The sequence below is a fragment of the Struthio camelus genome, chromosome 3 (genome assembly GCF_040807025.1).
Source record: "Struthio camelus isolate bStrCam1 chromosome 3, bStrCam1.hap1, whole genome shotgun sequence".
In the NCBI taxonomy this organism is placed as follows: domain Eukaryota; kingdom Metazoa; phylum Chordata; class Aves; order Struthioniformes; family Struthionidae; genus Struthio; species Struthio camelus.
Genome location: NC_090944.1, coordinates 134,485,586 through 134,512,075, shown reverse-complemented (window position 1 = coordinate 134,512,075; position 26,490 = coordinate 134,485,586). Strand labels below are relative to the sequence as shown.

General features: G+C 39.7%; 1 protein-coding gene across 13 annotated transcripts in view; it reads left to right on the top strand.

Moving 5' to 3' along the window:
• Positions 1 to 26,490, top strand: part of MACROD2 (mono-ADP ribosylhydrolase 2) — a 1,003,459-nt gene that overhangs the window by 921,111 nt on the left and 55,858 nt on the right. For 4 of the 13 annotated variants that reach the window (XM_068940428.1, XM_068940419.1, XM_068940424.1 and 1 more), the window contains 3 exons: positions 2,925 to 2,966; positions 11,399 to 11,482; positions 23,494 to 23,556. In XM_068940428.1, the coding sequence (XP_068796529.1) occupies positions 2,925 to 2,966; positions 11,399 to 11,482; positions 23,494 to 23,556 (189 nt within the window). The remainder of the gene's footprint in view (positions 1 to 2,924; positions 2,967 to 11,398; positions 11,483 to 23,493; positions 23,557 to 26,490) is intronic. The other 9 variants (XM_068940429.1, XM_068940420.1, XM_068940425.1 and 6 more) reach the window with 3 other exon arrangements.

Sequence of the window (26,490 nt, the reverse complement as noted above, 5' to 3'; positions counted from 1 at the left end):
TATCCCAAGCCTTCTAAATAATGACGGGAGTTTTTTTGAGGGTAGGCTGACCCTTCCAGAGAGTCACCGTCAGTTGTGCTCTCGCTCCAGGCTGCAAGGTCTATCATTCCTCTTCCAGCAGGTCTTCTTGCGTAGAGCTCCCCAAAATCCAGGGCTTTAATGGAGAAACCATGCGGTAGGTTGCTGTTCTGCTTTTCCAGACATAGGAATAGCCAGGAACGGGCACACGTGTGTGCACACACCCACACATGCACTACAGCATGTTTTCCTATTCAGTGGATTTTTCAGGGGCCCTTGAGTAAGGGCGAGAGGTATGTGGGACCTCACCTATGGGCTTTCAAGTGTGTAAGTTTGGGCAACTAGTACCGAGAGTGTATCTTTAAAGAAATGTTACTGGCATCACAAGAGATTCACTCTTGGGCTCTCTTGTTCAATTTTGTTTGGGATTGACGGAGTCTGTGATAAGTATATTAAACTAGAGCAAACCTCTAGAAAGCTTCTTGTAGAAAAGGTAAAAACATGCATGGGGAACATGGAAAATAAACATAGGTATTACAGATTTAATTTATAGCAATCTTGGCATTGGTTTCTTCTTAGGCTAAGCATATAGAGCTTCAGGAAAATATATTTTTGCTTGCTTTTACTTCTTCACAGCTAGTAACTGAGAAACTACCTTTAGTATCATTCATTTTGTGTGAAAATGAATGCACTTTGGCTAAAGATTTCTAAAACACTATTTTTTATCTAAAATAATTGGTTTTGGCATAGAGCTCTGACAACTAAACATGGTGTTTATCACTCCAGCCAGCCATACCAAGGTCAGTGAAAGAGACTACTTTATATTTGATAGGGAAGCACTTCCACTAGATGCATTAATAGTGTGAGAACAAGAATTATAGACACATGAAATGACTGGGGAGTGCTGTGTGCCAAAACGAAACTCAGATTCAGAGACAGTCTAGGGCAGAATTTTCAAAAGCACCACAGTGACCTAGACATCATGTCACAGAAACAGCTAGGAGCCCAACCCTAGCCTACATCATTTTCAGAAATGATGTAAGGACTTTACTGCCTTTCAGTGAGACTTAAGTTCCTTTTCGCAGAAAAACAGCCCTTAATTCACAATTAGTTCACGAAAGCAGTATTTGCCTCTACATAATTATATTGCATAATAACTTCACTACTTTTTAATAACATCAGATTTCTTGTCTGTGTCCATTATCACCAGCTTAGAAGCTATTCTGTTGCTTTGGGAATTTCATATTCCAAGTCACTTTACTGAACTATAATTAAGAATTTCCACAGAAGACCAAGTGATGTATGTATGTTAAGATATTATATTATGCTGATTTAGTGTCAAGACTTAGATTAATTTGAAATTTTATCATGCTGGTGTCATTATAAATGCTTCCATGGAAAGAGCATGTTATTGGAAACTGAATAATTAATAAGCTCTATGTTAACCGAATGCTTTCTGAGTAGTGTGTTGAAAAATTTCAGAACTCCAGTAAAAAATCTTGTCTCTGTTGAAGTCAGCGGCCCACTTCCCATTGGTTTCAACAAGATTTTTCATTCGTTTTCCTCAAAAAATACTTGTCAAAACTCCTTAAAGCTTCTACATACAAATTCCTATTTTATTGTGGGGGTCAATATGCCTTATTGAACCCCAAAGCAATTGTTTATAGATTAAGGGGAAAGGAAGTAAAATGTACAGTGACTTTATTCAATCCTGATCTTTTGTGCCGAACTGAAATGTGCTCAAGAAAAATGTAACCTACTGTCATTTACTGGCGTCTGAAACTTGTGCTCTGCAGACCATGTCTGAATGTGATAGGAGGGGGAGAAGGATAGATGCAGATCCATCTTCTGTTGTTTTCACAAGTCCCCATGAAAATTTGCATGCTCATGATTTGAGTGCTTGTAGCTGGAACGCATAAATCCCAGTGGAGGTCTCTAGTACTAACCAAGAGTTCCTTTCTCATGCCACTTAAAATAATGTTTCAGACTCCAAATCTTGATGAAAGCAGAGCTTCGATCCTCGTAGCGTGTATCACAGCGTGTGGGTCTCAATGGAGTTTACAGTGTAAAGATCTGATCCTGTAGACTGAGACCTCAATACTGTTGTTAGTTTCCAGTACTTCTTTGGGTAGAAATGGTGGTTACAATCTGCACAAACTCATGTTTGAAAGATATTATGCTTTAAAAAAAAAACAACCTTGTAGGCTGGCTACAGAAATTGCACATGCCCAAATCCATTTAAAAGAGTTTAAATAGAGTATGTACGAGTTAGAAACATAGTTGTCATAAACTTCTATAATCAATGAAATCTCTAATAGACAATTAAAGCTCTGGTAAGTTGAATTACCTAGGTGTTAATCAGGGCTGTTCATTTTTTTTCATCAAAACAGTTTATGGTAAGAAATTCCTTTGATACCAAAATGTAACTTTTTGCAAAAGGAACCTGCTTTCTTAATACATCGTCTTAACAATTGCAAGCCTTCAGTTCTTGGCTAGCCCAAGTTTGGACTTAACCTAAATCCTCTCTGGCAAATTTATAGTAAGTTCTTTGGTCTAATTTTTCTGAGTAGCTACTTCTACTGTTAACATTGCCAGGTCCTCCCAGGAAACAAAGGACCCTGAACCTTGACAACTAAACCAAGATCCATTTCACATTTAGAGCAGAAAAATTGTGGTTTTTTTAAAAGACAATGCAATTTCTTATGTGACTTATGCAAGTCACAGCAGAACTTAGTTCCCTGTCTTTATTCCCTGCATTTCTCTTCTTCTCCTACCCACCTTCACATCTCACCATAAGATGTTAAATGGGAGGAGGCAAACTAAGATATGAGCAATTTGAAGCATAGGTTGCTTTATTTTAGATGTTTCCTGCTATTCTTATTATTTTATTTCATTTTTTTGGATAGATGATGATAATGAAGAAGAAACTGTGATGAGTGAGGAGACAGGTGAGTAAATAATATTTTATGCTAAAACTTATCCATTCAGCTAAGCATCAACCATACTGAGAGAGTTCTTAAAACTAATTGCCTTGGTTGTAAAGAGCAGTGCCAATCATTCATTGCCAGCGGTTACCACATTCATATCTATTTTTTAGCATAACATGTCGTTGCTGGTAATAAATAATACAGGGCAAAAATGGCTAAGACTAACTTGTTAATGTCATCATCTGTTATGAGCCCCCGAGTGGTATTCAGTTGTTTTTTATTAATAACTAGCTTGAAGATGAACGGGAAGTAATTAAAGTTCTACAGTGTCTTTGTCTTTAAAAAGGTGTGAATACAGCAATTCTTGAGTCATTTGCAATTGTGATTTTTGACCATGATTTGTGTGCAATGAACACATCAGCAAAACTCTCTGACAAACTCTTACATAAATTGAACGTTATTGGACAATGTTTCAGAAAGTTTTTTTTTTCCTAGTTTTCCTAGTTTGCTGTTTAATATGAGCGTTAACAATTGGGACTAATCCTGAGATAGGTGGATGGAATTGAAGGATGAGGGAAAAAAGAACTGAGGAATGAGGAAAAGAAAGGAATGAAAATTAGATATGACAAAACAGAGTCATAGAAGTGTTGGCTGGACGGGGCCTCTGGTTGTCACCTAGTCCAGCCTCCTCCTGGAAGAAGGGCTGTCACTAACTTTAGACAAGGTTAGCTGTGTCTCTTTGTTATTAGGTCTTGAAAACCTCCAAGGATGGAGAGGTAACAGTCTCCCTGGCTACCTTTTCCTGTATTGCACTACTTGTATAGTGAAGAAGGTTTTCTAATATCCACTCTGAACCTCTTGAGTTTCTTGTGGCCCATGTTGTATCATATGCCACTATGGTGAAGAGTTTTGCTCCGTCATCTTTGTGACTGCCCTACAAGTACATGTAGGCTGCCCTACTTGTAGGATTGTCCCTTGACCTTCTCTTTACCAGATTCAACCAGTTCAGGTCACTCAACTTCTCCTTGGAGGTCGTGTTTCCTGTGCCCCCGACTTATCTTGGTAGGCCTTTGCTGGGCCCTCTCCAGTTTCTAAATATCCTTCCTGAACAGGGCAGGGGAAAACTGGACATGGTATTCTATGTACAACCTTATTAGCGCTGAGTAGAGGGGGATAATAACTTTCTTCAACTTGCTGGCTGTGCTTCACCTTAAACTTGCCTGGTATGTAGTTTCCATATTGCAGTGCTAGCTCTTACTCCATTTGGTATCCCCTATGATCTCTAAAACTTCTTCAGGAGGGCTGCTGCTCAACCAGTTAGTTCCCAGCCTGTAGTGATTGATGCATAGGGTTATTCTACTCCAGAGACAGAAGTCAGCACTTTCCCTTGTTGAACTTCATGAGGTTTCTGCTGGGCCTAGTCTTTCAGTTTCTCAGTCTCCGTTCCCTCTGGACTGGAACTCCTCTGTAAAGCACCATGTAAACCACCTCCCATAATTAAGTATCATCTGCAGATTTTCTGAGGGTACATTCAATCTCATCACACCAGTTATTGAAGACACTGAACAATATGGGCGCCACTACTGACCATGAGATCAGAAAGGAGGGCCACATAGAAGAAGACAGAGATGTGCCAGCCAGAAAAAGAGAGATAAAAGCTTTTGAATCAGTATATTGGCTGATTAAATTGGCAAGATGCTCCTAAAGACAAACAGATCATGATGATTTACGCAACCAGTTAGCTAGCCTGTGAAATTCTTGAATAATGATGTAAATGCATAGGTGTGTAAACATGGACATACACAGGTAGATAACTGATGGGTTAGCACATTCTTTTATGGCTATTCTGGCCTGTTGGTTTCATTATACATAAGCATACTTTTTTTCTTGGTGTCAAGATTATTGAAAGATAGGAGCTTTTAGAAATTCTAATATGATTTTTTGGATTGATATAGTTGTACCTATATACATAAAAATAGAAAAATGAAGACTGCCCTTACATAACAAACATTTGCTGAAGATACAGTAGAATTTGCAGTATTCTTCTAACATTTCCAATTTCATTTTTTACAGTTATCATGGCGTGTATATGTTTATAAACCCAATTATTTTACATTCTTTTGTCTTGCTGCTTTTATGGAGATTATGCAAATTGCATTGATTTTTTTTTTAAAGCAATTTAAATTTGAATTCAAAGGAAGTATATTTCCACTTAATAGCCAGTCACTTCTTTCTTGCCTTGTATCCTTCACAGCTTCATTAATTTAGGTGAAGCTACATAGCTGCTCTGGGAAATTATCACTGAATTAAGTCATTTGAGGAAGATATTTTCACTGCGTATCTGCTTTTTGTGTGTATGAAACAGATGACATCATAGTTTCTCTCATAGGTTTGCCTGTAAGGCTGCTACGAACTTCAACAGCCTATACTGGCTGTTCCTTTATCTTTTGGAGATATTTTGGGAATCAGTGGACTGACTGTCAGCAGTCAATGTCTATATGGTGAAAGTGAAATATCTTTCATGTATCTACTCCAGTAGTGGGGAGTTATGCCCTTTGGACCTCTTTGTGTATGAACTTTTTAAGGACTGTAGGATGCATTTGCAGGAAAGTTACAAATACATACATCTCTGCCTTGAGGGGAGTTTTCATTTTTATACTAAGATAGTTATCAGTCTGAAGGATATCTGCTTTTGACTGTTAGGAGGGAAAAATAGAGTAGCAACATCTAGTCGCCACTTCAAGATATTAATTGAAAAATTATTCTTCATTCCATTTGCCTTCATGCAGTCAAATGCAGTTGGCACCAATATTGATGATCCTGGATTGTTGAGCTATTCATATCCAACCTGTAGTCAAAGCTTGCTTTGGGGTTATTTCTCCAATTCCTCTGGAGAAAAAAAAAAAAAAAGAAAGAAAGAAAGAAAAGGAAAGAAATGTTGGGTTCCTGGAGTGCACATGTCCCACACTAGGTGTGTAGGACCTTAGGCAGAGTCAAATATTGTAAATTTCACCTAAGTTCCTGTGCCTGCTACTTCCTGCTGGCTAGGTGTTTCTGAAGGGCCAATAGCTAACCAACAGAAAATGCTTCTGTTTGAAGAATGTAATAGGATGAGATAGAGGCTACAGAATCAGTCTTAATTAAAACCTGGTGGCAAGAGTTAGCAGAAAAAAAAAAAGGATCTTGATCTGGTATCAGCTGAAGTCAGTGGGAATATGTCCATTGGCTTCAGTACACACCAGATTGGGCCTTGGGAACATCTAGAGAATTAGCCTGGAGTAAGGAATACCAGATGACCAAATGTGTTTTACTGAGTAATGGACACATTACGAGAGTAATCTTTGTCTTGTGTTTCTACCACCCTGAAGTACAAATATCTTATTACTCTCAAAAAGGCCTGCCTTTCTATGATTTCGCTTCAAAATAAATAAGAGAATATTTTAATCGCTTGTCTACTAGATAATCTCCATTAATATCTACATTAATACTGTAAAATCAACAAGCATGAATGATCATTTTAATGAGTTAATCGCATATTGTCACTGCATATATTTGGTATACTAGAATAACAAAAATAATTAAAAAGTAAGAATAACATAGTCTTACTAAATACACATATCCAAGACCACTCATGTAATGGCATCTAACTCATGGGATTTTATCTCATCAGCTTGTTATTCTGGATGCTTTGTCTTGTAGCAGCTGCTAACATAACTGTGCCATTTAATTCAAAGAGCCTTAATGTTACAGTATTTCATACAGTTTGCTATTAGAGTGGATTGAGTCAAAAGGGCAGATATAGTAATAGCAGGTACAGACTTTTGCAGTTTTTGCATCTCGGATTTTCTTTATGAATGATATCCTACATCAGCAAGGGGAAAGGACCAAATGACCTAGTAGTCTTGTCTACCTTTAACTTCAATGATTTAACACTGCAGAGTGATGATGCCTAACGTTTTAAGCTCCATTAAGGAAAGATTATTCTAAACTTTAACTTCTGAAGGATTTGGCTTTTATACCCAAAGATTCACATATCCATGCATAGAAGCATGCAAAATAACCCCTAATACTGCCATAATTGTGTGTCCAATTGCAGTGATTGCATCTGGAAATTATGGAAGCATGCGCTATTATGAGCAGCGTAGTCCAGATTCCCACACAATAATACTGCATTATTATGCGCTGGCATAACTCTTACTATTCCAACAACAACAAAAAAAAAAGAATAAGCACATAGAAAAGTGTTTGAATTCTGAGTCTGTATATTCTTCCTCAACCCATTCAGCTTCATCTGTCCCTGGCAGCAAAGCCTTCTGACCTCATCTGTGTGCAGGTTGCCCCACTGCCATTTTTTGTTTCCCATCTAATAGTCGTTCCTAATAAATACCCTATTAGTTACCATATGTCTATCCAAAGCGTCCTACTTCACCACCTATCGTTACTTCAGAAGCAGCAAACAGCTAGGAGAGCAGGACAAAGGATCTTATTCACACTAATAGTAGAAGCCCTGTTACAAACAAGGCTGTGTAAATGTATTATTTCTTTGTACGTTCCACTACATATACGCTCTTACACTTGGACGCTTCATTTTGGAGGGAGAGTTTCTCTTTTAGTGAGAGGAGAATGGAAGGCACTTTTAACCTGTGAGACCTGGAAGTTGTGAGGGATTTGGGGAATAGCTCGCTTTGAGATACGCTGTAAGATTGAGGTGTTGACCGTGTGAATTAGCCTATAAAGAAGAATCATTTCTCACAATCTTAGAGCTCAGAAACCTTTTTGTATGGATGGTCACAATTAGAAAAGCTTTGAATACGATCAATTGAGGCACCTGTCTAGAATTTAAACAGAGATTTGCAAGCAGTGTTCCTATAATATTTGGCTAACTGTTCTGAAAGACATGTACATACTATGGTAAAGCAGAAAGGGTTGAGTTGTATCTTGGCCATAATAAAAAGACATTATTTTGAAGCCTGCAAAAATCCCTTTCTATTTCTAGAATGAGGGAAATCTGCTAAAAAGCAATGAAATTGTGATTGAAATCTTATTCTCCTGGGACAGTGCCTCTACATCCTTTTCTGAGCATTTTAAGGTTATCTACAGAGTGCAAAAAGACCATTTCTCTTGAGATAGTAACAGTTCTGACTGCTCTGAATATAAGCCCCTTCCCTCTCTGTCTTTGTGCTGTCAATTAAGATGTTGGCTATATTATCTAATGTATTCAGATACTCCTGAAAGACCTGGCTGGACACTTGCACTTAAACTTGATTGACATTTGACTTGTGGGACAGGAGAAAGCCTCACAGATTGGTTAGATGATAAAATTCATCATCAGAGGGGTGAGTGTTGATTGAAACTCTCCTATTGATTCGTTTCCTGAAGTGAATCTTTGTCAGCCGAAAAAGGGAAAATGGCAGGTAGTGCAAGGTGTCAGTAGAACCAAAGAAGCCAAACATCATTATGGTCCATTATAAATATTCAAGTTATTTTTTAAATGAACAGGGGAGCATTGGCAGGAATCAGTCTTCAAAAGCTTGGTTATTTTCAGGATTTCTGTCATTTATACTGAAGTTCTTGTTGCACATCACCATTACTCTTGAGTAACCCCTCTGAAGGGTTAACAGAGTGTCTTTTTTTTAATGTTTTTTTTTTTTTTTGCCTTTCTTTTCCCCACTACATTTATTTTGGTTAGTTTTACATGCTCACCAGGCCAGAAATAAATTGATCTTAGCACTTGAAAACTCTTGCTTTCCTCAAAATATTGTATTTGAATTTCAAATTCAGATGAACAAATGTGATGACACAAATATGCTCTAATGTTAAGTGCTGTCAGAAAGGTCTATTTCCTGATACCAAGCCAAACCTCAAAGCATGTCTGTTTTGCAGTAAATCAGTTATTTACTGATTAGTAAGGGCCCCTCCTGCTCTGAACTACATGGAATGCTATAATGAACTAGGAGTTCTATGCTAGAAGAAATTTTAGGACCAATATTTCTTTTGGCTTTTGCTGAGTGAAATGCAATGTTTGTTGTCTAAAATTAAGTAAGCTGAATTTAATTTAATTACTCACAGATCTCCATTTTGGAACGTTTCTTGGCATTTTGAGCTGTTGCACACAAATTCTTGCCAATTTCCAAATCCGGGAGCTCTTGTTTTAAGATGTAAGCACGAAAAAATAAGCAGTTTCCCAGGAGGACAGACAGAGAGCATTTCTGAGTTTTCTGGGCTCTTTGTGAAGCCCGGGATTCGCTCCCTTTTTGTCTCTTGAAAGAATACGGTATTCTCCTTGATACGACAAATTCCTTTTCCACATCCTATTTGTTTCTTACCCAGTGTTTGGAAACTTGTAGCTTTTTGTTTCCAGATACATGTAGTCACAGAAGGGAAGGAGATGGATGTTGAAGGTTAGTATCTTCAGCTCTTAGCGGAGCTAAGTCCTTTATGAGAATTGGGCATCTGATTGCTGAGTGCAGTTTACATATTCAGGGACATACAGCACAGATGATTTTGTGGGGCATTTATGGAGAGGTAGGAGTTTTCAAAACACCTAAGCAATTTACAATATGTACCGTGATTCTTATTTTCTCATGGCGTGGCAGTAGGACTAAATCAAGCAAGGTCATATTCCTTCCTAAGTTTCCTGGTTACAAATATTTGAGATTTCTTGTCCATTTCAGTTTAAGTTTGGGAATTATTTTTCCAGTTATTACTATATGGTTTGGTCCAAGTCCACGTTAGCATTAGTGCGTGAACGTGAACATCAGCCTTCCCACCTCACTGCCATCCTCCCAGTTCCCATCTGCTGCAAATTGCAGGAAGTATTTTGTGTCCTTTGACTTTCTCATTCTTCTTTTGTGAGGTTGAGAGTTTTATGGTTACCGCCAGTTTTAGACTGAAGGGCGATCCTAGGCAGAACTGTCCTATGGGTTTATACTGCCATATATGTTTTGGAATATCTATGACTTCTGTCTAATTTAGACTAGTCACTACACCACCACCTGGGGCTCTGGACAGTTGCCTGCATAGCTCGTCGTTATAATCAGCTCTTCTCCTGGGGTTATCCTTCCAAATGGTTCGTGAAAGTTGTCAGCTCGTAAGTCACACTGTGATGATCAGCTTCCCACCGATCCTGTGTGGGTTCGCTGTTATCAGCCTAATAAGGCTACCACTTGGAAATGGCAAGAGGGAAGCCAAGAAGCTCAGTTATGCCTGCTGTGAGAGGCAGGAGCTGGTGATTTGCCTACTGAGCCTTGCATGAAGGACTTACTTGGCATCAGTATCAGTCCAGTGCATTCGCTATCTCTCTCTCTCTCTCTCTCTCTCTCTCTCTCACTCTTTCCCTCCCTCTCTTTTCTCTCTGTGGCACACAAGAAAAATAAATGTCTTCCTTAGGCTTTTCCTTCAACCGAAAACTCAGTTGGCCATAGGAGATCAGGAGGTTAAGCGTGACAGAAAGTCATTTACCCATCACTGTTGAATAGTTGCAATAGGTACAATGCATATCGTTTTAATTGTCTGCAGTTCTCTGCTTTCAATCCAGGATTTAGTAAAGCAACACTTGTTGAAGTATGTTTTCATTAAATGTCTTAATTTAAAAATGCCTTTTTATGATGAATTTCCAGTTCAGCCTCCTTTTTCTACTAACAGGCTGCCTCTGCAATCAGTTGGTGCCTTGAGGTCTATCTCAGCAAAAAAAAAATAATGTAGTGCCTTATGTTAAAGTCATTGACATGACGAGTTACTTTGAAAATGTTGTATAAACCCTTCATAATTTTTGAAGTTTAACCAACTAATTGTAAACACTGTCATTAAGTTGCTATGAATAAGGGTGTTCTTAAACTTTACTAGCCTCTGCTAGAGTTTCTTTTGCCTTCATCTTCCTGTTGTTTTCTGGCCAAAAGGTTGGAATATTTTTTTTTAAACTTGAACGTTTCTACTTTGTAATGCTTTCATTTCTGTAACTTCAATTCATTATCAAACTTTCTTCCCTACCATTCATTTTATTACTGATTTCCAGTAATATTCCTTCTTAATATATTATAATTTTGAATGGAGGATTGAACTGAGAAGAAAAAATCATTTTGTTCAGATTATTTTTCCATGGCTCCCTAATGCAGTATAATATATACTCCTTTAAAAACTACAAATTAAAACTTTTTTTTTTTTTCTGACAAGACTAAGAGACGTGAAGAAGTTAGTCAATTTAGTATGAGCTTTCTGTACTGCTACCTTGTGAAAGTTAGGTACTAAATCCGGCCCAAAGTGAAAAATAACTGTTATGATCCTTTTATAGCAAATGATGCTGTAATGAATTTTCATAATACAAAGGTAGGCATCAGGCATTGAATGAAGTGCTGAGACAAAATGTGCTCATGGTTGCACTATCGTACATAGCAATATTTGATATGATAATACAACCTGGAAATAATATAATTAATACATTTTTATGCTTAAAGAAGGATTGGAGCAAAAAGGCCAGCCTCCATCTCCCACAACATGCAAAGCAGAGCAGCCTGAGGACCTTCAAAATGATGCTGAAGGTAGGTGGTCTGACGTCTTCTCAAAGCCATTTGTATTTTTTCATTGTAGGGGAGAAAGGTTTACTCTGAATTCTTAAGAAAGGCGGCATAGTATACTTTCATTTAAGAATGTTATTTGCACCCACTTGGAAAGTATCTTTTGGATTAGATCATGAGACTGTAATTGTTCTAATGCATATTTCCCCTCAAGTTAGATTCAGTTACAAATGCTATTTTTGTGTTACAGGCTACTGATTATCAGCTGGAATAAAATGGAAAATTGTTGCTGTTTTACTTCTAACCTGTTCTAACTTTATGTAATTAATAATATAAAATGTGATGTATGTTGTGCAGTGCTTGGGTCATAGTCTGTCTGGTTGGTTAAACTGGTCAGGTAAATCAACCACCCACAGCAATACACGGGACAATAAAATTCTTACTTTCCTTTTCTACAAGAAAACCTTACTGTGTGCGTTTCCACTTCAATTATGGTCTTTATGGCTCCAGATCTTATGCAGCGTTTTACATCTATCCATGGTCGAAAATTAAAGACGCTTAACATTAGGCTTACAGTTTGTTCTGAAAAGAGTGCTTTCCTGTACTTGAGTCTTTACAAGGCGGCTGGTCCATGCATGCAGAGGTAATGCAGTCCACAGGCTTCTAAAATTGGAGCAAAGCGTCCTTTCATAACGTGTATCTCATTGGGAGAGTTGTTAGAAGATGTTAACGTCAAAGACTAGTTTTCACACTGCGGATTTTCATGTTGGTCTTTTGTCTGTTTGGAAGCGCAAAATGCCCGAATGCTGGAGATTTCCCCTTGTGTGAAATAGTTAAAAGAATGGACTCTAATCTTTAATTTTAATCCATTTCACTTCCTTATCGTGGATTCTTCTTGACCTAATGTTCCCAGAATGACATGTCTTGTTCTGCACTCATCCAGGTTTTCCGTGATCCTCCTCATTTTGACCTGGTGCTGTGCATTCAGCCCCTAAAATGTTCTGACTAGGGTACAGTGTGAGTCATAAAGAGCAGAAAAATGTTAACATCTATCACGTTAAGTAACTGCTAGTAACATCCTGTCACTAACATTGTGACTGGTTGTTAATGGCAAGTACTTAAAGCAATAGCTGTCATCGCCCGGGAGGTGTGGGGAAACTCAAGAAATCTCATCCTGACTGGTCGTCTTCCCTTTAATGCTGCACTAAACCCAACTAAAATTAAAATACCAATTTTGTGTTTGGATTAGAGCATTCCACGATGGCAAACCACATGTCCCATTTGTAGGCAGGCTAAATGGTGTGTGGGATCATCGTAGGGGAGCGAAGCCCAGCGGTATCATTTTCCCTATTCCTAAATAGGGCAAACAATAATAGTTTTTTTATGGTGTATTTGTATTTGGAACGTGACTAAAAGCCATCATTGTATCAGGGGGAAAAAAAGCGTCGCAAAACTGCAGGTTTTTCATTTTGTTTGGAGAAAGAGCTGATACTGTTCCACTAACTATTTCTATAGTTTACTAGATATGGTCACCTAGATGACTGTTCCTGTCGCTATTTCCTGCTGACCTACAGTTCACTTTGTGGAGTACAAGCAAACGCATGGGAGGGGTGAAGTGGGTAGCATGGCAAGAGAGCGATTGCATTACCTGGGAATTGTAAAATGCCTTAGACGCCTCACATTTGATGCTCTACAGTAGATTTTGCTGATGCAGAGTTGAGGCCGGTAACACGTAATCACCGCTGCAGAGTTTAATCTAGCCGGTGGCGGAGTTTACTTCTCCTTAGGCACAAATCAGGCCTATAACGTTTAGGATTGGAAGTCTAAATTTAGACTAGAGAGTTGTTGTGATGGAAAAAAAAGTAATTAAAGTGTTTGCTGTGGGGGGCTGGGGAAGCAGCCTGGCTCAGATTTCTGTGGAGGTGCCTACGCCTCTGTTTTGAAGAGGAATCAAACAGCTCCGTTCCAGATACTGCATTCCCATAAAGTTGCAAAGTGGCCAGATCCTAATGTAGCACACCTGTGAGTCATTTCCATTTAAGTAAATGGGATTTGCACGCATTTGTCTGAGAACAGAGTTTAGTTTCTCTTGTTCTCATTATTAGCTAGGCTGTTGTTTCTGACTAATTAAAAGAACTTTTAATGGGGAGCCTTGGAGATTAGGAAAGCTGTCAGTAAGTGACATGAACCAGAACTGAGTATTTTTGTTTAGGAAGGGCTTTGTCTTTACTTCCAAGAAACTGCCTTTTTTTTCTTTTTTCTTTTTTTTTAACTTCAGAGTAGCTAATGCTTATAAGCAGTCTCAAATAAAACTCAGTAAAGCCAAGCTCTGCCTGAGGTCAACTTTGTTGAATTTTCCTCATGGTAAAACTGAAGTGCTTTGTCTTCACTGTGTTTTAACCTCAGGATAGTTCGCATGCTTTAGTTATCCCAAGTTTAAAAAAAAAGAAAAAAGAAAAAAGTGGCTTTTAGCAATAAAAGCAAGCCCAAAGATACTTTCACTTAATGCACGATATTATTTTCCCCTTGGTGCCGTGACTAGAAATAAAATATTTAGCCAATGCACACTGAGGCACAGGAAGAGCCAGTTTTTTTTTCCCTCTACTTAATTCTTAGTGTTCTTTTAGACTGAAGATGGGAATACAGCTTGCTCTTTTCACAGCCTCCTGCCACCCTCATATACATGCCCTTTGTGGCAGCCTGTAAAAACTATTCCACTGTGTTCAGTAATATTTCTGCTGTAATATTTTGCTACTGCATGCCAAGCTGGTTCACTGGTTGGAGGTAATGGAGCAATATCTTTTTGGTGCATGTAAAAGTCTCCACAGAAGAGCATGGAAAGTAGGTTCCTTCATTATTACCCTCTCTGCAATCAAGGAAAGTCAAATAAGTGGCTGTGTGTAAGGAGCTTGTTTTGCAGTAAGCTAAAATAAACACTTGACATGCTAATGAAAGCAATTTTATACTGAACCTCTAAAGTATTAATGGTCTCTGTTATTATGCTACTAGATATATTGTTCTCTGCATTCAGGCCTTGATAGAGAAAAGCAAGCGTGAACTGCATAGCAGATTTTCTTGTCAGTTGTTGTATTCAGGAGTTTTTCATTGTGGTATGGGTTATTGTGTGGGGAAGTGGGCAGATTGGATAGATGGAGAAACGTTCTTTACTTCCAGGGTCCCTGCAGTATTTCAGGTTTTAAATGTACAAGCATGCACCGTAATTCTTTTCCCCCCAACTCCTTGGACCCTGGGGGATGAAATCAGACAATCAGATAGTGATAATTTTGGCTTTCCCCTCAGTTAGGTTCACTCAGTGATTGTGTGATTATAATGTCTGAGCTGAGAAAAATATGTTTGGCACTAAACAAAACTTAGCGTGTCTTACTTCAAGAGCTTTATAGCAGAACCCAAAAGTAATTGCACAGACAAAACAGCAGTACATGTCACAGTGTAACAGCTGAGAGTTAGCGCATATGTTGCTGGTCTGGTGTTCTCATCCCGCTTATCACTACCAAGCAAAATTAAACAATTTAAAAGAGGCTAATGAAACAAAATTATAAATGTTCCCTATTTCTCTTTGCTGCCTTCCCAAATGTCCTTCTATACGTCCTGAACTGTGAGGAGTGTGTAATAGATTTTCTTGATAGTGGGAGAAGCAAAACTGTTGACCCTTCCTTTTTGGATTCTCAGAAAGATATAAAACAGAGCCTGCTGAAGAGCTGCCTTGTCTATTCCCACCATGCTCTGCAGATGATCAATATTGTATCAAAGACAACTAATACATCTGATAACAGCAGCAGAAATGCCTGATCTGTCTCTTCCTTTGGGTGAAGATAATCAATCCATGCAGCAAAAGCTATTTCTGTGCCTTCTTGAGGTCAGAATCCTGATTGCCCTCAGTCAAGGGATTTGAAGACATAACTGGAGCTCTGCAAGTTGTCTTGCTCCAACTTTTCTCATAAGCTTCACCCAAAATGGAGGATTAGATTCTTCTTGATAGATTGATAGGTTCTTGGTCACAAGAGATCACCTTAGCTGAGGCCTAGTGTATGTGTTAGGAGCTAGTTTATTGGAACTATGCATCCTGGATGAACTTTGTTTTCCGTTCACCTGCTGAGAAGGAAAACAGTTTGATGGATAGGTCAAGCCAGAAAGGTCAAAGTAAACACAAATCACTTTTAAAATATTTGGTAGAGTTGGTTCCTTTGCCTGATGGGGTCATCCCACTACAGACCTCTTAATTTTCAAGGGCAATATCAGATGTCTGAAATGTTGTTCAGCAGTGGCAGGAATCGAGGCTCATCAGCAAGCTCTTGCCTCACTCGGAATCAGCTGTGCTCTGTTGACAAGAGTCTTTTCATTTGAGTATGCAGTAGAAATGAGATGAAATGGTGCTGCATCTTATCTTGATAACTCTTCGGTGCAGACCATGGCGATTAGGTAAGAAACTCACTGAGAGGGAGACAACCTGGCTTCTCGTCCCTGCTCCTAGAAAGTTTTTGTCCAGTGACAAGAAGTGCATAGTCTTACAGCTAGAAACTAAGCCTCCTTTAGACCTTAATTTCAAGATTTGAGTAAACCTTCCTCTTCACGTGGCATGAATTTTGCACCTTTGCAGCTTCTCCCTAGCTTGATAGAGGGAGGTGTGGTGTGCATACCCACAACAGTCAACAGCACTTTGGCTTGTGCTGCTTTCCTCAGAGGTGGGCTTAGCTCTCCCTCGTTATGAGGGGAAATACTGAACCCATGTCTTCCCCCTGATGTGTTCCAGTTTTTACGCTCCCCTCGGATAAAGCTGGCCACCCCTGCTGGCCGTGGCTTGAGAAAGACCAATCCCTGCTCTGTTCTTTCATAGCCTGTTTGTCCTTACAAGGAAGTTCTGCATTCAGGTTCCCAAGGGAAATAAAGTCTGTAAAATATTTCACCTTACTGTAGGTTGGTTACATTTAAAGAGATGCTATTAACGCCTATCTACTTTGGCTGATAGTTTCTTTCTTCACTTTTATTTTGAAGTCTGCCATCTGTCTTGACTGATCGCAGCGCTCAGAATATCAGGTGATCACCTTCCACTTAGCCGGGGAAAAACAGGACGTTATCTCTGCTTTTATTTGGATTTGCTCTCCAAGCAAACCCTTCTTACAAGATTCTTTACTTTGTTGAAGTAGCCACTACAATTTCATTAAATTGCTGCATGGTTGTCACACGATGCAACTGTGAAAACGTGGCTCACTTTGGCCTCCACAAGTGACACCAGCTCCTGTTGCTGTGGCCGTTTACTTGTTTGGATTTATTTTAGCATATATATGCAAACTGTACCAGGCAAACAGTTGCAATTCCTGTTTTCGCACTCAGTGCTGCAGGGCTGATTTTCTTTCTACTGAGATGAGCTAAGGTGCAAAATACTGAGTTACTAAAGTGACTAATGCAATGTTGTCAGAGAAGAATTAGACACAGTGACAAACCAGTCACCTACAGGGGATTCATCTGTCAGGGAATTCATTTCTCATTTCTAACCATTGTGTGAATAAAAGTAAACTATCGTGATTGCTGAGGTCCACTGCAGAAGACCGGGCCAGTCCCTTAATTCTGAAACGTTAATGTGAAATAGTAGCGTGCATGTTTTGGTTCATATGGAACAGCTGGGGGTTTCTCTCAAAAAGTGTGAGCTCCCGTGTTGCTTCCTTACCCGGTTCTTTGTTACATTCCAGCACCACATGATTTCATGAACTGTATGCAAAGCATTGAAATACCTCTTATGTTTTATTTTAACTGGGGCTCGGAAAAGAAGCTATGCTGCAGGCCTTGACCGTGTGCAGTTACCTAGTCGGTAAGTCACACAAAAATTATGAATGAACAGTAAATTGATGTAGTAAAGATAAAATTTATGATTCTACTGTACCCATTCACATCTGGGGTCCCTCTCTTTCTCTCCTTCTTAGATAGGACTGCCTGTAGGGCTAGGAATGAGGACTCCTCACTTCTGCTCTGAGCTCTACCAAGAGTTGCTCTGCAACGTGCATCAAATTACTTGAGCAGCGTCTATCCAATTTTGTATACTGTGATAACAGCAATAGCTTGTGCAGCACTGTGTGTGTATTTTTTGCCTCAAATGCAAATTGTTCTATATATGTACAGTGTGTAGTGTTTAGGGTATGTATGGTATTTAGGGTATGAGGTCCGTATTCTGGTTATTTTGGAGAGGTCAAGCTCTGTATGCCAAACAGGAGATGACTGTTTTCATTTGTTCTGAACAGTTGCAAATGCAGGTAGTCAGAAGTAGCAATAATCAGCATTTTTTGCAATCAAATTTAGATGCCAGGCACTTGTATTCCAAAGTCTGAGTCAAGCTATATGTCACATAGAATAATTATATCCAGTGAAAAAATAGCCTAGCACAACCTTCCCAGCAATGTTACGGATGAAGTGAGTTGGGGCAAATCTGAGTGCCTGCATCTTCCAAGCACCGACTTTGATGCTGTAGCTCTTGGCCCACGCTTTATACCCGGGTATTTCCCTAGTTAGGAAAGGTATTTTGAAAGTAAGCTCTTCCGGTCTACGGAGGAGTGAGGCGAAGGGAAGACTCCTGTTGACCTCAGTGGGCTTCGAATTAGGCCCCTGTATTTCTCAGAACTTTAAATAGGTGAAATACAATAGTGTTATTTTTAACCTCCAAGATAATCCCCAAGAGCTGTAGTTTTCTCATTCTTTTCCCACAGTCGCCAACAATTCTTGACAAAATGCTGCATGACAATGAAAACCTGTTATTTAGTAGGCTGACTACTTAGCTAAGCTTGGTGCATTGATAGCAGCGCATTCAGGTCTGCTGTGGTGAGATAAATTGTTGAAACAGCAAGGAGGGAGCAAGGCTCATAACTCCATTAAACAATTATGGCAGATAAGTCTTTACTAACCCCTCTTAAAATTGACCCTAAAGGGGTTATACCCAAGGAGTGATTAAAAGTGACCTAAATCGTAATTTAATTAAAAGAAATTAAAATCCAAACTGAAAATGTTTGGTAACCTCAGGCCAGCACCCTAATGATTCATTTTAATGCATTTATAGGTCTACAGTAATGGTCTTTGTTTGCAGGTGTTTTTTTTGTTTTATATCTGATATCATTTTGCCACTGGATTAATGTGAAAATGCTTGCAGGCAGTCTGATCTTGAGTGTATATACAGATAAACGTGTGCTTCCTTCTGTCATATTAGGAGTTCCACTGAAGTCAGCATATCTGCTCATGTGTGCAGAACGTAACAGCTGTAAGATCAAGGACTAGATTTTTAATTTTCTCATTAATTAGTCTCTATGTTATCCTAGAAGGGCCTTCACATCATTAATATGACTACCATGGCAATATTTCTGTGCTATTAAAAAAATAGTTCAGAGCTGTGGCGTCCCTTATCTGCCAGGTCTTGGCTGGCATTTGCCTTCTTCCGAAAAGCATGGTCCAGCTGTGAGAGAGGTTCCCATGCTGGACTGAGGAGAGATTCGTGCGGCTGCTGGCTCCCAGGGAGAACCAGCGGATGTGTGCGTGGCAGGAGTCGTGTGGGGACGTAACAGGGTGAAACCCCATGTTCAGGGGTGTGCTGCATCGGCAGACATGTGAGAAGGCAAACAAGACATGACCTCAGGCGATGGCCTTCTCTATCGTTTATTTCTGCTCCAGGGAGGAGTAGGATGTCTGAAACAGCCTTAGTCTAGCTGTTCGCTTCTACCCTATGCGTAATATAGGTACCACTTTCTCAGCAGCAGAAGCAATTTTAATAACATCTATGTTGGAGGGGTAGAAGTAGACCGTTTTGTATTGGTTAGGCAGAGTTTCTTGTTTTGGCTAAAAATATGCCATCTGCAAATCTGCTTCCTTCTGGAAAATGTCTTTTTGCATTACTTTTCAACACACTGGCTTCAGCCTCGGTGCTCCTAAATGTGTCTCGGACTACTTATGAAGAGAGGTACTTCTCAAGAGGCGTATGTGCTTGAGAATCTGGCACTCATTCAGCTCTGAAACAGGAGGAGCCAAGAGGCCAGCAGCCTACTAATATTTTTGACTTGCCACGTTCGTAGCAGGAGCAGTGAAAGAAGCAAAAACCCACGTGCCCCTGGGCCCTTGCAGAAGAAACAGGAAGAATACAAAAACCTGCTCTGGTGCTGCGGTCGAGATATTGTCCCCTGGACTTTCATTTGATTCCTGTGTCATCCCTCTCCCCTCTGACTGCTGGCTTATTATTTATCATATCATCGTCTTCATTTTGGGGCTGCTGCTGCAGCGGCCGTATGACTATGCATGCTGAATACCTCTCCTTAACACAGAGCGGGTAGACATTTGCAGAGTATCTGGTTTTCCAGTTTAGTTAGAAATGCAACTTGCTTTGCCAGCTTGCTAGGTGTGCTGGTTGGTCACTGGTTAGCCTGTTTACTATTGAATATAAATGAGGGAATAAATCATTTTGGAGAATGTCCTTACTGGTCCCAAAGAAAAAGGATGAGAAGGGAGAGCAAGCTCCCACCAGGCAGTAGTCATCTTGGCAAAGGAAAGCAAAATATATGGCCAGAAGTATGTATTTTAGTGACTTAGTTTGTGTTGTGCTACCGTAACTCTCAAACTCCTGTTTTTTTTCAACTGACTGCCATGCTGGGGAAAAGAAACAGATGTTCCCATTTATCTTTTGATGTGGCTCAAAATCATCTACATTTGCTAGCCTAAAATGACACGACATGTCATACACCACATTTTCTGTCTCCTCTGGAGTGAGTGACAGATTGTTGTTCAGTTACTAGTATAATGGCAAAACAGATACTGTGAGGACAGTTTTCACTTAAAGGAAATGCAATTGCCAACTGCTGCAGTAGTGTAAAGAGAAGGATGGCAGATACCGTAGAAGTTTTTATCATTAATAATGTCGTGGTGAAGACTCCAGAGAAATGCACTGGATCTGGCTTTTAGGACTGGAGAAGAGGAGAGCAGAAGTGAATAAAAATATGGAGAAGAGCTGGCTTACTACTCTTTTAAAATTTATTTTCAGCTCTTTGCCTTGACCATGTGCTACTTAAAGCCTTTCCATTTGCTCTGCACCCAGCTCCGATGGAGAGCAATAATTACAAAAAGGCTCTTCATCAGTAGAAGACACTTAGTGAGAGGCTCATTAGAAGGGTTTTAGAAAATGGAAAAAAGAGGTTTGTCGGACTTGCAGGGATTAGTCGCTGTTCCATCCTCTAGTTTACTTTCTTATCGATGTAGTCGTACTCCCCTTCCTCCCCTTCTCCTGAGATGAAGAGATTCTCCAAGTCAGACAAAGCTTAACCCTTAGTTCTGGAAATCATTTATGTGAGCATCACTTGTGCACTCTTAATTTTTCAGTGTTTCTTAATTCTACTATTTTTTTAATTCTTCCTAGGTTTACCAAACTCGGTAAGTGCTCGGTAGGCACTACGCACACTTTCAAAAATGCCAATCAAGATTAATTTTTCATGTCATGATCCAGTCAGTCTGTTCAACTGGGTTAGCGTAAAAGAGGTGAAGCTTCTGCTTAAAGCCTTTTACGTTTTCCGTTCTAAAAGAGCAAAACGAAATGTTAGTTGGAAAACATGTTAAGAATCAAATACGTAGTGCTGTAATTATTGCTCCATTATTCCAGTTTTCCACAGTGTACCTCCAGTGAAATAATAGACTTAAAGTTGACATCATTTACTGATGATTGTGTGCATTATCTGGTAATCTGATAAACCTGCTTTTGTAACGTACATTTGGTTTGAGAAAGTGACTTTACAAGAGATGGAAGCCCTTGGAAATAAATAGGAGTCCTCCAAATACCTGATTTTAGCCAAATAACTCATTGTTATAGTCATATTTGTTTTAATGGATGTAGAAACAAGCATCGTCTAGAACGTAGTTTTGTATAAGTGAATGCAGTCAGGTAACTACTGGAATGATTTTCGGTAATGTATCGGTAGTTACTGTTTATGCCTGACCTGTTTTTAGTGAATATAAAGTCCGTCTGTGTGAAGTGAAACATGTTGCACTCGTCCATAATGAAATTCTTTATGGTTTGGCACCACTTGTTTAACAGTGAAGCACTATTCTCTTTGGATCTGACTTAGTGGTAAAGATATTTCAAGTATCCTTCCGCCGTTGTGTTACGGTAGTGTCTTGAACGGACTATTCCTCACCACAGCTCCTGATCCAGGCGACTCCGTCCCTGTGAGACACATGCTGATGCGACAAAGGATTCGCTCCTTATTTATTAATTGTTTGCTGCAAAGTTTGCAATGGCCAAAACTCAGGTTTTTGGAAAGAAAGGGGGAGGGGGAAAGGAAAATTTACCCTCTAGTCTAGCCAACTTTCTGTTTTGTGTGTGGTCCTCCTGTATCATCCTCACGCTGCGTGTGGACAGGCAGAATGATTAACAGAAAATTAAAAAAAAACCAACTAGTTTTATCAAATCATTCTGGTCACCCGTGTAATGTGATTTTTCTCCGGGTTAGACTCTCTAATGTGCGAAGAAATCACTATTGCTAGCCATCCATTTAGGCTGGTTAAGATCAGTTCCGAGAGTTACAAAGCAGCCAAGAGGCCCAAGTCCCTGCTGATGGCCACCAGCCAGCCCGGCCACAGGTGGGGTGTAAAGCTCTGCTTTTCTGGCGCCCAGCAGCTCTGTGCAGGGTCAGCCAGCAAATGCTTCTCCACTAGTCCCATCTGCTGGATGCCGAGATGTATTGCCTGCTGCGAAGAGCGGAGCAACATGCCTCTGTCTTTAAATATTAGCTAAATCCAGCAGGCTACCAGAAGGTGTACGTTTGCTTCTGAAAAGCACGCTTGCTCTTTCTTTTCCTTCTCTGCCTTAATTGCATTTCTGCTACCGCTCTTCCCTCCGACGGACCCTGTATTGTGCTGAGTAAGGTGGTGGCGCTGGGCGCTTTAACCGGGTTGCTCTACAGCGGTTGTAACCAGAAAAATCCAGGAGCCAGAAGAGATCACAGCAAAAAATGTGTGTATCGTTTTCAAGCCACTTACAGGCTGGGGAGTGGATTTCCTTTCTGCCAGCGTACACGCGCCGCGCTCGGTTCCACGAGTGCCTCATTAGGGCTGGTGCTCAGCTGTGCGCGCCGTCCACCTCGCCGGGCCGGCGCAGGGGGAGCAGAGCCACAGCTGGTACAGCTGCTGCACCGCAACCTCTGCTCTTTTTATGAAGCTAAAAGAGGGTTCTTGACTGTGCAAAATACCAGTTGCTTGATTCTTTTCCAATTGGGCCAAGCAAAGGTTAAGAGAGTTTGAGCCTGTGTCCGTAGACTTCCCCCAGCGTATACTTTTCTCAGTGGTAATTCACTGTTTGGTACCTGCCTTCAGAAAGGGAGCTGGAGGGAGGAAAATGGATAGTGAAGGCGAGTGCAAAGTACTGGAGAAAATTAGGAATGAGTGTGAATGTAAAAAGATAGGGAAAAAAAAAACGCGTTAAACCCTAGCAGTCTCGCCTCGGTTTATTTTGCTCTCTCCTTTATAGTCATCTGTGATGCGTTTTTGTACTTTTACGTTAAGTGGCTTTGAGCCTTTTGCTCTAAAATAAGTCTCCCCCTCCTATTCTCACCTTGCGTAGCAGTTAGGAGAGGTTCTGCAAGTCTGAAACGCAGCTGCTTGGAGGTTCTCGTGGCAACGGCACTGAAGGAAAATAATCCTAGGAAAAATCTTTCTAAAATGAATAGAGTGAAAAAAAACCCAACAATTCTATCTACCGTAGACGGTGTTTAAGGAAATACCTTTGTCTGGTATACTGATATTTCCAGCGTTATGGACCAACCCTGCCTACTGAAGAAAAAACTTCGGTCTAACCCCCTCTTCCCCAGCTTGAAACGTGACTGTTTTAAATGTAGCTGTTTATGTTTGCAGCTCTTCAGTTTACCTTCATAGCTCTCTCCTTTTATCGCAGGGCCTTGCTGTAAATTAGCAGTTTATGCTGCATTGGTTACAATTAATATCGCTGCTGCTGTTACCAATAAAAAGACATATCGTAAGTAATTTTTTTGTGGTTTCCTTGGTAGATGGTAACAGCACAGAGGAGAAGCAAAACACCGAAGCAACTGAGGGCCAGAGCCCAGAAGCAGGTTTGTGCTGAGTTCCTTAAAGGACTTTCTTAGGTTTTATCCACCTTGGTGAACAATAACCTTAGTCAATGCTATTGACTGAAAGTGTTTGTACGTTTTCACCAGATTAACTCGGGGCTTGTGCAGTTCTCCCATGAGAGACCCCACCGCCATTCATTATGAATGAATGTATTGCAACGCAGGAATGCAGACTTTGCTGTTTAAGTTACACGCTCCACAGTCTCTCCTTAAGGTGGAATATCTCTAGATAATCCTCTGACTAGAAAGAAATAACTTTCCCTCTGTGTCTATGCTAGAGTAGCACTCTGCGTAGCGTAGAAGCTGGGGGAAAGGAAATTTGGGGAAGGAGGAAGCAATCTTCCTTTATTAAAAACAGCGCTTTTCAAGATTTTTAGAGGTATTTTCAGATTTTAGTAAATAGTCTACATAAGTCTCGGGGGTTATGAAGATTTGAATCTATACAGAAAGATATTACATATCTGCGAATAAATGTCAGAGTTCACAAGCAGTGGGTTTTGCAGATGGCATGCTTATGAATTATATGTTACAAGCTAGTAGGTTCAGTATTTTAAAATACAATGTCACTCCATGTTCATAATAGATTGTCTGTTATTTTTTCTGTTTCTGGCTGTATTTTTCATCCTACCGAACTCTGTTCAATGCAAATGACAACTAGAATTAAGCAGTTATCAAAATAGCTGAAGTGACAGTCAAAATAGCTACAAATCCCCTTATTTCTTAGGATTTGTTTTTGCAGTGTTACATGCAACACAATGCTTTTGATGTTGTTTTTCTTCTCCTGGTGGAGCGGGGTGTTGCCTACACATACTTAATTCAGAGAGCGAGAAACAGTTTTATACAGAACTATTTTTTTAATCAGTCCTGAAAACTGCTATCAGTATCTGGAAGACAGAGCTGAAGAAGGCCAGCCAGGCCAGCCAGCCAGGTCATCTGGCCTGCTTACTGCATCGTGGCTCTTTCCAGATGCTAAATTCATTTGAGAACCTCCTTTTTCGGTCCCATGCAGTGGGTGCTACAAATGTGAAGGTGCTATGTTTCTTCAGGGTGTCCTGTAGACCGGTCTTCTGCAACGTGATGTTGGCAGCTGCTGCCGTCCCTGAGTGCTTGAAGTCCTGCCATAGGTCGTGTCCTCTTAACCACCTTTTCTTTCCAGCCCCGCGAGGGGCAATGAGTCGCACTGTCCGAATCCAGACTCTTTTTTGAGCCTCTGACTAGGCAGGAATGTCTTTGCCTTGGCAAAGTCAAAATTTTAACTGTGCCAAGCACTGCTTGGCTTCTTGCTCAGGGGAGCTCAAACTGCAGAGGTTTCTGTTTAACCCAATTACATTACTGTCTACAAGTGCCAAATATAGCCCACTATACCCATCAACTATATTTGCGCTGTCTTCTGATGGGATACATATTTCCCTGGTATTGACTCATGAAACAGCTGGATTGAGTGAGCTACATCTCATTTTTCCCAGGAGAAGTAAAGAACATGTAGCTCTCTAAATTATTACTCTGCTACTGGGGGTGTCTTAAATGCATTATATTTTTTCCAGAATTGTCATGAGCTGCCAGACTTGGTTTATCGGAGATATCGTATGTGTTCTTTTACTGTCTAATACTGGTAGACATGTTTTGTAACTCTCATGGATAGCGTCAAAGAAAAGATCCAGACTTTTCAAGTCCCAGATCCAGAAAACATCATAGCTGAGGAATTCTGGAAGATAATGTTATTAAGTCTATGTGTATTCCCTGAGTCACCTCCTCTGCCATAGGCACACAGAGGAGTAGTATAGAAAAAATCATTTGTCTTTACATTTATCCTTACTGCCTTCACATAGTGATAACAACAATTATTTTGAGTCATTAAAATAAAGCTAATAAATTACTACTGCATTCCCATTTCCTCTTTGTGGAAACAAACATCATCAGGAACTTCTAGGACTGCTGATTCTCTACCTTTTGCTTGGCAGTAGGAAATGACCTGATTTTGCAAGATACATGGTTGCATGCCTAAAACACTTTTAATCACTATGAATGATAATTGTCAGGAGCAGTCTCTTCAAATATTAAAGTGCTTATTTTCTAAACCAAAAGGCATTAGCCTTCATCTGAGCATGACAAATCACAAAAGCATCACTTTAATATTGTAAAAGAAAGTGTAGGAGAAAAAGTAGAAGCAGTGTATTCTTACCCAGGCCATTACATAGAGATTTATATATTCATGTTATACAATAGATGAAAAAGCTAGTTATAGTGTACAAAGATTGGCCTGAAATTGTTCAGCTGTTATTGATTTTTCATTTTTTTAAAATCTGGCCTCTATGCTATCATCGATGAACTTCACAGTTAACACATGGAAAGCAGACAGGTGAGGTTCAGAGCTCTTGCTTTAAACTAGTTTAAATAAACCCTGTATGTCTATGTGACTATATTAGGAACAATTTTTGTCAGAAACATGGAGAAGTCTTTTGAAAGAAACGTAAAACTGAAAACAAAAACAAATGTTACTAAAGGTTTTTGCTTATAAAAATTGCCAAGCAAAAGCAATACTGAAAATAAAAAAAAAAATCAATTAAATTCAGATATTAGTTTTGTCTGTGAAATATCTAGTTGCATGAACATGTTCTACCATCAAAAAAATCTATGTGCCACTGATATTCGGGGAGTTACTAAATTTAGGGTCTGATTCAGGAAAGCTTCTGTTTTCAGGAAAGCATTTGCATTTAATTATTTCATTTCCAACGGGATTCGTGGACATGATTAAAGTTAAGGACAGGCTTAATTGTTTTTCTCAAAATAGATGGATTTAATGAAAATAAGACTCTCAGAGCAAATAGCAACACCAGCCTACCCATGCAATTGATAGCTGTTACTCCCCCTGTATTAAGGGAAATTGAAATATAGACTTGATATGGTAGTATTGTA